This window comes from Aethalodelphis obliquidens, unplaced genomic scaffold (genome assembly GCF_003676395.1).
Source record: "Aethalodelphis obliquidens isolate GAN/ISIS:26980383/991018 unplaced genomic scaffold, ASM367639v1 scaffold10, whole genome shotgun sequence".
Lineage (NCBI taxonomy): Eukaryota > Metazoa > Chordata > Mammalia > Artiodactyla > Delphinidae > Aethalodelphis > Aethalodelphis obliquidens.
In genome coordinates this window covers 39,941,293-39,953,292 of record NW_020837954.1, presented here as the reverse complement: position 1 = coordinate 39,953,292, position 12,000 = coordinate 39,941,293, and the positions used below count along the sequence as shown (strand labels likewise).

At 32.7% G+C, this 12,000-nt stretch overlaps 1 protein-coding gene across 11 annotated transcripts in view; it reads right to left on the bottom strand.

Annotated features, from left to right (window-relative positions):
• Positions 1 to 12,000, bottom strand: part of GPHN (gephyrin) — a 626,342-nt gene that overhangs the window by 356,804 nt on the left and 257,538 nt on the right. For all 11 annotated transcript variants that reach the window (XM_027111532.1, XM_027111539.1, XM_027111540.1 and 8 more), the window contains exon 4: positions 5,759 to 5,851. In XM_027111532.1, coding sequence (XP_026967333.1) covers positions 5,759 to 5,851 — 93 coding nt within the window. The remainder of the gene's footprint in view (positions 1 to 5,758; positions 5,852 to 12,000) is intronic.

Below are 12,000 nucleotides of genomic sequence, written 5' to 3'. Positions count from 1 at the left end.
CAATTTAAAAATACTCAAAATTTTATTTCAATATGGTTATTTTTACCTTTACCATGTATAATAGTATTTTACTTTAGTCATAACAATGTTAGAATTACAAAACAAATATTCGTAGAGTTCTACAGTATCAGTATATGATATTTTGCTAGGGAAATTAACAATGTTTTCTAGAGAATATTGATATGTACTTGAAAGCAACTATATAATTTAAATGACCTACAGTAGTGATCAAATTTTCTTTCAAAAACACAAATTATTAAACATGGTGTTCTGCTATGCTTCTGCTATAATGCAGGAGAGTTCTTCTGGTTTTTAAAATGTCCAATGTTAACTTTTAGATGGTGCTGTTAAATGTAAATTCTCACTGATTTTCACAAGAGTCACAAATTAAGAATCATTAACATATAGTCAGTAACTCAGCTCAATTATGTCTCCTTCCTTTTACTTACACAGTATTCTCGTTTTGGAAGCATTATAATGTAAGAAAAATGGTTAATGACCACATAAAATTATAGTTGACTTACAGTACATTCATACCTGAAGTTATGAAATATATAAATTTCAATATACTGATTATGAAATAAATTTTATAAAATAAATAGTTTTTCTTTGATTTGATATTTCTGTAAAAAAATTCCTAATAACCCAAATGGAAAATATTTGTAGAAAGTTTAGGTAGTAATCTGTTCCAAAGAAATGTAAATATTTTAGGCTATAAACAAAATATGTGATCTGGAATTCATAATCTTTTCCTAGAAATTCATCCTTTGTACCAGATTTTACCTCTTTCAGCATTAGTCATTTTGTCAGATGCCTCTTCACTTCCAAAATGAACCATAAAAACCCTTTTAAATGAACATCCTTTACATCAAATTTATAGTTTCCTGAAATTTTTGTGATTCCTCCTTTAGTTTATTTCATAATGACAACTTTTATCAGGACACTTTTTAGGAGATACTACTACGAACAAATACTTGAAAATTTTTTTGGAGTGAGACTTTACTTAATGTATAACAAATCCAATAATTTGATCAATTTTGAAGGTTCAAAATTTTATATATTATTTATAATGAGGGATCTTTTGTTTTTATTATTCTATATTGTCTACTGAGACAATGGTGCAATACATTTTACTATGGAAGAAAAGTGTTCTTTCTTTGCTCCTTCTAAAAGTAAAAATTTAAGAAATGAAACCCAACATCATTTCAAATTACTACAGAACAAAAGGTAAAAGTAAATTTAAAAGTCAGTTAAAAATGTGAGTAAAGATGACTTATGTTCATCTAACAGACAGAGGTTGGCAAACTTTTTCTGCAAAGGATCAGATAGTAAAGATTTTAGGCTTTGCAGGCCTATACGGTTTTCATTCAACTATTCAGTTCTGCTGTTGTAGCCATAGGCAATAGGTCAATGAATGAGTGTGGCTATGTTCCAATAAAACTTCATTTATGGACATTGAAATTTACATTTCAAATAGCTCTCATGTCACAAAGTATTATTTTCCTTTTGACTTCTTTCAGCCATTTAAAAATGAAAAATCCATTCTTAGTTCACAAGTCATACAAAGAAATACGACAGGCTGAATTTGGCCTACAGGCCATAGTTTGCTGACCCCTGCAATAGATTGAGTTTCTTGAGGACAGGGACCATGTCTTATTCATTTTTTAACTCCAGCACCCAACATGGCATCAGATACATATCAAGGATTAAAAATAAAAAGCTTGATAAATGAATAAATAAATGAGACCTAAGATGCATGCTAGGCTTTTATTTAACTCTTTAATTCATAATCAAAATAATATATTACTATACAACCTTTTATTCTGGTGTAGCTTAGTAGTCTAAAAGTGCTGAAAATTATTTTTACCTTACAAATATTAAATAGTTCAGTATTTTCTAATTTACCATAATATATTATCAAACATTTCTTTGTAATTGCAAAGATGTTCTTTTTAAAATAAATGTTTCTTCATCGTTTATTCTCTTCTAGACTTTATGTCTAAGGGGCTTTCACTTTACCTCACTTACACCTCCTTAATTATACTTTTACCTTTTAAGAATAATAAAAGATTCTTTACGTAATAATACCTATTTTGGATATAATTGCTTTTAAGTGATAATGGGACATGAAGAGATAATATACTTGGTATAGCAATGAGTTACGTCCTATAGCATTTTATTACTAGCATTTCACCAATGTCAACGATTATCCAACCTTTATCAGATCCGAGAAAATGCAATCTATTATTAAAAATAAAGCTTTTCAAAAGTTGTAGAGTATGGATTATTATGCTACTATATGTAAGCTTTGATAGTATCTCATGAACAGAGGCAGGGAACAGGTACGTGACTATCAGATAAACCTCATTCTAAGATACAGGGCCTAAAAGTAGAAACAAATTCGTAATTTAGGAAAATCAATTCTGATTGCCTTATTCGTATAAAATATGTAAATAAGATACATTTTACTAAACTTGCTATTTCCACTTTTCTTAATAGACCTGGAAGAACTCTAAAGCTATTAAACTTTTCATTTTCTCTAAGGTTCAAACACAGTGCCAATAACTTTAGATTGCTTTATTTCACTCATTCAACTTATCATTTTCCCCCTTCCTTTTTTTTTTTTTTTTGCGGTACGCGGGCCTCTCACTGTTGTGGCCTCTCCCGTTGCGGAGCACAGGCTCCGGATGCACAGGCTCAGTGGCCATGGCTCACGGGCCTAGCTGCTCCATGGCATGTGGGATCCTCCCGGACTGGGGCACGGACCCGTGTTCCCTGCATCAGCAGGCGGACTCTCAACCACTGCGCCACCAGGGAAGCCCTCCCCCTTCCTTTTTTTAAACAACCCACACAACTCACAAACATTGTCCATTGTGTTTGTAGATCAAACTTATTACTGACAATTACTGACTATAAAATATTAGCACCTTAAGGGAGAAGTTTTATATTATTTTACCTTAATCACTAATATTTGTGCTTTCTGTCAATAACTTCTGACTCTATTTAAAAATATTTGCAACCTTAAGTTCTATATAGGTACATATGCTCTACAAATAGGTTTCTCTTTTTAGCCACAATTATCTAAGACAATTAACTATATTATTGCAGGTCCAAAATTATATTTCTGGATTCCTAGCTGACATCCCAGTGTTAAATTTTAGATATTATAAGAATTGCAACTATTTAAAGATAAGAAGAAATTAGAATTATTTTTGGGTGGTCTTATATTGCTTTTATGTTTATTTTTCAAAGGCTTAACAGCCCTATGGACTTTTGCTGTAGATAATCATACCTTATGTGTGTGTGTGTGTGTGTGTGTGTGTGTGTGTGTGTGTGTGTGTGTGTATATATATAATTTGAAATGAAGTAAATCTATTAAAGATCAAAATATTCACAATCAAGTAACTTACTTGTTTTCAAAAATAGATATTAGAGAAGACATAATTATATGTATTTACCCTAATACAATTTTAGCCAGGTAGTTGCTATAGGCATATACAAATATAAGAGCACTTCTAAGGTTTTCTGGTAACTGAAGAACTGCATTGAAGAATAAAGAAAGGACTTCTCAATGTTCTGATATAACGAAATACACAAAGTCATGGAAAGACATAGACTCTTGTTAACAGTAGCAAAAAAAATGTTGGGCGATAAACAGATACTAGAATGGTAGAATTTCAAGACCTCTGAATTATATGGAGATGGAAAAGATAAAATATGAAGCTTACTATGTTAAAATTTTAAAAAATTTAACAAGATTGTGACGATTTCATGGATATACTTTAAATCTAGTATACGACTATTTTTGCCCATTTGATAGTTATATATAAAAAATACTACAAATTTGTCTACTTTGGTAGTTATGTAATAACTAATAAAAAAAATTAACCCTTATAAGTTAACCCTTACATAGTGCTTACTAAAATGCCAGGAACAGTTCTCATTGAAACCTCACAGCCACCCTGGTAGATAAGCACTTTCATTTCCCTCATTTTATAGGAAATTAAGGCACAGAATGATTTAATAATTAGTCTACACTCACCGTGTTGCAAGTAGCAGAGCCAGAATTTAAAAGTTTGGATTTGCAACCTAGTGTTTTGGTATTAACTTGAAACTCCATGGAATACAAAATATTTAATTTTGTGATGCAAATTATTTTCCCACAATTAAAAATAATTTTGTTAACTGGTTATGAATGAATTCTATGGTAACTTTTTTTTACTTTTCTGATATAAAAGTAATATTATGAAAATATCAAACCAGTACACAAACAACAAGGATATATAAAACCAGGGTCATTTACTTCAAACACTTAACCCAACACTCAAACTCCAAAAATCAATGTCTTCACATATGTGGGAGATTTTCTTACAAACAAAACAAAACATAAACACACCTTTACAGGAGATGGCTCCCCTCCAATTGTACTTTTTAAGTTAGTCTCACAGTTTAAAAGAAATATAAAAACTGGCCAAAGGACCATTTCCCCTTAGGACCCAGAAGCTATATAAGAATTACTTCTTTTTTAAGTAGTTGAAGCTAACAATCTCCCAGAATTCTATTCTAATTGCTTAACAAAATGACTTTATTTATAAGCTTAATTATAATAATATTCCAAAAATTTCTGTGCCATGATTTTTACATAGAAGAATAGAAAACATTTTAAAACTTGTTAAAACAATGTGCATTTTCACATACTAGAGCCAATGGTTCCCAAAGTTTGGAAGCACGATCTATGGGCCAGCAACATGTGTGTTACCTGGGGCCTTACTAGAAACACAAATTCTTGGGACCCACTGCAGATTGACTGAATCAGAAACACTGTGGGTGAGACACAGCAATCTGTTTTACCTCTAATTGTGGTACAAGCTAAAGTTTGAAAACTGCTATATTAGAGTAAGGACAATAATTAATAGGTACTGAGCAAAAGTATCTTGCTATGAATAAGATAGGAGACACAATGGTGCACTGATTTGGAAATAAAAAATCAGTTAACAGTAGCTTGAAATTCAGCCAAGAAACACTTTTCTGGGAGGTAAAGGAAACAATGTCACAAGTATTAATATAAGTTTGCATATGACTCTGAAGTGACACATGAAGCTTATGGCTTCTTTAAAAAGAAAGAAGGACTTTCCCCCTGTATCACTGAGCACTATTCTTCATTCTTTCCCTAATTTTTTTTCCTGTGCAAGGTTGAAGGTAATTCTTGTGGCATGAAGCCTAGAGATTAATTCTGCCTTTTGGCTTATTAAATTCTGCATTTAAATTCACATTTAAAATTATGGAATATATAACTTTTTCATCAAATACTATAAAATTGGTATAAATATGCTATTGCAGTCATCCTACTTGAGACCAATGACAAGGGTATCTCAAGACAAATCAGAAACATTTTGAATTATATTAACAAAGCACATCAGACCAGATGCCATGCTGAGTCAGAGTTCTGCTATTACCTACTTTGGCAATATGCCTGAAATTCAGCCGATACCACAGACCACTGAGCAAATGCAGGATTACCTTCTGGACCAGTTCAATCTTCCTCAGTTTAGATAATTTCTAGTTTAAGTCCAAAGAAAAGAAGTCAAGAAAGTTTTTTTTTAATATAATGATTCTCCCACAGCAAAATGTTCACATTCTTAGAACCACAGGTCTCTTGTTCTGTCTAGCAAAATTACATAAATCATATAAAAAGAATAAAAAGGATTAAAAATAATAGTCTACTCATTGAATATCAGAAAAGCATATACTATCTCACCTCTGGAGTGACATCTCGTGGCGCAAACCCTGTTCCTCCAGTTGTTAATATCAAATTAAGTTCCTTTTCATCACACCAATCTATCAGGGTTTCCTGAAAGAAAACAATAATATTTTCACATGCAGAAGGACTTGCCTGCCTACTCAAAACATTCACATACTGAAATACTTCGTATACAGTGAAGAAACAGATTCTTTTCAACACTCATTAAGAAAAATGTGAAGCACAATTCATGGAACAGTTTCCACTGTTAATCAAAAGACACTGCAGTTTTGGGTATGCATTTTATTCATTATAGAAAATGAAGATGCAACCATCATATTCTTGAAAGTAAATGTTACACAGGAAATAGCATAAATAGTTTATAATTAATGTTCATTATGTATTTAAATGGCATGTCTGACATCTTGTCAGCCACTCAAAATATATTCAGGTTAAAAAAATTGAGCACTATTTCTAATTATGTGATCTCATTATTTAATAAGTATAGCAATCCTGTCAGGTAAATATTCACACTTCAATTTTATATTTAAGGAAACAGACTCATTGTTTTTTTTCATTAATAGACTCAGAGAGATCAAGAAATATACTTGCTCATGGGCTCACGAACTAGAAGGGGAAAAAGCTAGAATTTAAACTTAGAGCTGTTGGACGATGTTCCTCTATATTTTGCCTATGATTGAGTCAATATTTTTTTTTTCCTAAGTTTCAAGTGGTTTAGGAAAGTTTTACGTTTTTCAGGATGTTATTTTACATAGTTGCCTTAAAGGAAAGGTGTAGGAATAAATGATTGGTTAAAGTTTCTCTTTTTCCACACCAATATTATGACACTTAGTTGAGATTAGAATTACATACCATAAAATTTTGGAGTTGGTAGAGACCTTAGTAGATTTGTCTATTCATTTTACAGATAAGACAACTGAAGTACAATGTGGTTAAATAATTTACTCAAAGTTACCCAGCTAGTTTGTAAAGAAGTGGGACAAGGATCTCTGCTTACTCTATTGCTAGTTCTATTCATCCATCCTACATTTTGGCTATTTATTAAAAAGCACTATTAAGTGCTCATTTAAATTATAATTAAATATTTGCTTTGGTATTTTATTGTTTCATTACCTTTATACAATTCAGGTCCACAACTTAATAATACAATTATATCATTTATGTACTGATAATTAGATCTGAAATACCAGTAGCAGGCTGATATCTATATGTAAAATACAATGTCCTCAGTTCTCTAATTCATCAGTGAGATAAAATGCATGATAATTATTCAGAAGGACAATTCAGGATTTTTTCCCTTTTCTCACTCATTTTTATTTCATCCTGGTATCACAGGAATGGAGAGCACAAAACTCCAAATGAAGGAGATTTTTTCCCCTGCTGTGATTAATTAATGGCAACAAACTATTTTTAAAAAGACATAAAATATAGACTACTAGAGCCTAACTGAAGAACTCCCACCACTGATATAGTTATAATTTTGTTCTGAGGAAAGCTCACACACACAAAAAATCAATGGTTAATCTACAAACAATAAATGCTGGAGAGGGTGTGGAGAAAAGGGAACCCTCTTGCACTGTTGATGCGAATGTAAATTGATACAGCCACTATGGAGAAGAGTATGGAGGTTCCTTAAAAAACTAAAAACAGAACTACCATATGACCCAGCAATCCCATTCCTGGGCATATACCCTGAGAAAACCATAATTCAAAAAGAGTCATGTACCACAATGTTCACTGCAACACTATTTACAACAGCCAAGACACAGAAGCAACCTAAGTGTCCATCGACAGATGAATGGATAAAGAAGATGTGGCACATATATACAATGGAATATTACTCAGCCATAAAAAGGAACAAAATTGAATTACTTGTAGTGAGGTGGATGAACCTAGAGTCTGTCATACACAGTGAAGTAAGTCAGAAAGAGAAAAACATACACCATATGCTAACACATATATATGGAATCTAAAAAAAAAATGATTCTGAAGAACCTAGGGGCAGGACAGGAATAGACACAGACACAGAGAATGGACTTGAGGACACAGGGAGGGGGAAGGGTAAGCTGGGACGAAGTGAGAGAGTGGCATGGACATATATACACTACCAAATGTAAAACAGGTAGCTAGTGAGAAGCAGCCGCATAGCACAGGGAGATCAGCTCCGTGCTTTCTGACCACCTAGAGGGGTAGGATAGGGAGAGTGGGACGGAGACGCAAGAGGGAGGGGATATGGGGATATATGTATACGTATAGCTGATTCACTTTGTTATACAGCAGCAACAAACACAACAATGTAAAGCAATTATACTCCAATAAAGATGTTAAAAAAACAAAAACAAACAAAATCAATGATTATTATAATAAAGGTGATTATGTGGTGGTTTCACAAATCAAACTTAAAATTTCCAGTGTTTTGCTCTTCTATTTATTTAGAAATTAGAAAAGCAAAAATACTCATCATTCTAAGTAGTTATTATTTCTGGTCTATAAAAAAATACATAGTTGACTCCATAACTCAGCAATGAGATGAACTGATCTTGTCTTCCCACTAGTAGACCTTAGAAACTTTAGATTTCTTTGTAATATTCCATATTACTGAAGTGTTTGTGCCACAGCATTCTAGTCTTTGACCACACCTCCATTTGTATCAGATCTTGATAAAAAGTGATGTGAAATCTAACTTGTATCAACAAAAAACAGCTCAAGCGCTAAAAAAAAAAAAATTATATCAAATACTAATTTTCAGTATTGTCAATACCAAGAGGGCAATTCAAACTTTTCAAATTTCAAGATGCCAACAAAAATAGGCAAAATAGTCCCTTTAGAGTGAAGAATGCTATTGTTTGGCAACAGGCAATAATTCTTATAACATATTTCATTCATTGATTAAATAAACATTTACTGAGGACCTATACCATGTCTTAGGTGTTAAGAGTTAAAAAATAAGTGAAAGACTGACCCTGGTTTTAAAGAGGTCATAGTCCAGTAATGGTTCTCAACTTTGGTTACACACTGGAATTATCTGTGGAGCTTGTCAAAATACTGATGCTTGGGTCTCATTTCTGGGGTACAGCTTGGAAATTGGGATTCTAAAAAGCTTCCCAGGTAATTTTAAAATGCTGCCAACCAGTTGAGAACTACTAGCTTAAAGAGACAATAAGTTCAGTTATCTGAAGGTGAACTTCACAGCTAACCCAACTGGGTGGGCCCACAAAGATGTCATAGCTTAAGATTAGTTGCACCACAGGAATATTACTTAAATTTTTCTATTCCCAGGATGGATAACTGATAACACATACTCTATAGATTTTCTTTCATTTAAATAAAATTTGATATCTTGAGCTCAGTTAAGGATATGTTCTAGTATTTGAAAAGTAATATTTTGTGGTCCAAAGTAGCTGTGTGATGTACCACAGTTTTTCAACTGAGCAAAAATCTTAGTTAGGATTTTGGACTTTTAAAAGAAAATAGCAATCTTATCATTCACTCAGCTGGTCTCCAAAACATAAGGATTCTTTCTCAACCGTTAATATAAAATATGAGTATTCCAGACACCTAGTGGTCATATACTTATTTAACACATCAGCTCGTTTATTTAACAATGAAGTGCCTTTTATTCAGGCACTTCATTAGATAATAGGGATCTAAAGACAAATAAGGCCCTGGCCTCAAGGATTTAGTCAAGTATAGGTGCTGTGAGTCTAGTCAAGAACCTTGCTACTAAAAGTATGATCTGAAGACCAGCAACATTTGTTTTACCAGGGAGCTTGTTAGAAATATAGAATTTCAGGTCCCATCCAAGACTTACTGATTCAGGATCTGCAATTTTAGAAAGACTCCTCAAGGTGCTATATATGCACGTTAAACTGGACTAAGCCATGCTTTCTAACCATGTACCACTCAGGATATTGAGTCTTACTTTTCTATCATGTTAGATCACCTGAAAGCAATTTATCTCATCATATATGTTTCTGCACCTATAAGATACCTTTCATTTTGAGATATACCTGGCTGCTACCAGGTAGTATGTCATTGAGGATTTCTACATAAACCATCATTATGAAAAATTCCTCTGCATATGTTGCAAAACTGAGGCTGAAGACATTGTCTATTTTAATGGTTATTTTCCCTTACATAAAAGGTATTTCTTTAAAAATTTACTGCCTTGAGCTTACAGGTTAGCACAGTAGGATCAAGCTGTAACAAAGAATTTCTGCCTCTCCATATCTAACAGAAATCAACAACAACAAAAAAGAGTACAAACTAGAGGAAAAAACTTCCACCAGCAATGATCAAATGGGGAAAAATATACAGCTTTATGTCATAAATCTCAAAAGTTGGGTGGTCAACGACAGAAATAAATGGTCTTTGAGAAGCATACTGCAGCAGGGTTGAGGCTCATAATGCTGTTCTGGCTCCCAAAGAAGTCATAATGGTGAATTATCCGAATCATAAAAATTCTCACTAATACCTTCAAATCTAGAGAGATGTAAACTGAAAGAAACTATCTTTTCATCTTGAAAGCAGCTGCTGTGAGAAACAAATGAAACAAGGGGTTGAATCTCTGTGATCAAGTTGAAGGTTCCAGGAACAAATGCACACTGAATTGGGGAACTAATCTGAAACCCAATGATATCCCCACATAAACGGTGAGTTAAACCCTTATCTAGGTAGAAAAACTCTAGTACTGGACATTTAATAAAATCTCACAGAGAAAAACAGAGCATTCCATAAAAGACGATATGTTGTCTCTATTCCCTCGCTTCCTCTATTTTCCTTTGTGCAAGTCTGTCAAGATCTGATATACTCTGGGCTGACTTCATCTTTCTTCCTACGTCTCTGCAATGGTTTATAAAATAAGCTCAGATTGAAGACTGGATATTGTTCAAGCAGGTTTTCTTTTTTCTTTTTTTTGATAACCATACAATAAACAGAAATTTGAAGGCAAGGAGAGGGTAGTTAGAAGGAAATGTAACAGTGCTAGCTTCCTTATCTTTCAACCAACCCTAAGGTTTAAAAAGTTAAAACTATGACTGTAACCTATTAATGATTTTCCTGATTTTTTTTTAACTTTAGAGAGATCTCTGTTTAGCAAATAATATCTCTTGTAATATGCTCTTTTCATTCATTTTCTTTTCCCTCTGTTTAAATGAAATAAAATGCTATTCTGTATTAACTTTAGAGAATTATCCTAATTTCATATAGCTGTACCTTTTACTCAATTAAACATTCATTCATCCATTCTTCTACCTGTAATATAGACATAGAAAGATGTTAGAATGTTTTACAATTAATCTTAATAATAATTATTTCTGGGTAATTAGATTTGAAGTGCACTTTATTTTTTACTCTTTTTATTTTAGTTTTTTTGTATTTTTGGAATTCTTTATAATTCCCATGTGTTATTAAAAACTAAAGGGATTTTAAAAATTTAATTTTCTGTCCTGTTTCAGGAACTAACATAGTGTTGTAAGTCAATTATACTTCAAAAATAAACAAACTTAAAGAAAGGGAGATCAGATTTGTGGTTATCAGAGGCAAGGGGTGGTGGGAGGGGGAATTGGATAAAGGTGGTCAATCTAGTTGTAAGATAAAGAAGTACTAGGGATATAATGTACAACGTGATAACTATAACTAACACTGCCATACATTATATATGAAAGATGTTAAGAGAGTAGGTCATAAGAGTTTTTATCACAAGGAAAAATTTGTTTCTATTTCTTTCTATTCACTAAACTTATTGTGGTAATCATTTCATGATGTATGTAAGTCAAGTCATTATACTGTACACCTTAAACTTATATAGTGCGGCATGTCAATTGTACCTCAATAAAACTGGAAGAAAAAAATGGATTCTTCTGGTATTAGTTCTTCATTCTGGTAGCTAGTACTTTAATGTCTCATTTCCCCCTCATTATGAGCCAGCTGAGAAACAAATTTTATACTTAACAACAACTCATGCATTATTGTGGAAGATTAAATATGGTCACATATTCTTTATAAGTCCTCCTATCAAGAGGTGGAATGTATTTCTACAACCTTTGCATCTGGACTGGACTTATGACTTTGGCCAACAGAATGGGGCAGAAGTCATGGTGTGTGAGTTCTGAAGCCTATGTCTCAAAAGGCCTCACAGTTTCTGCCTTCACTCTTTTGGTATACTTCTATTAACATGATAGGAAGCCCAGGCTAAATCATGGAATGGTGAGAGATGATGTGGAGAGAAAGGCCTAGCA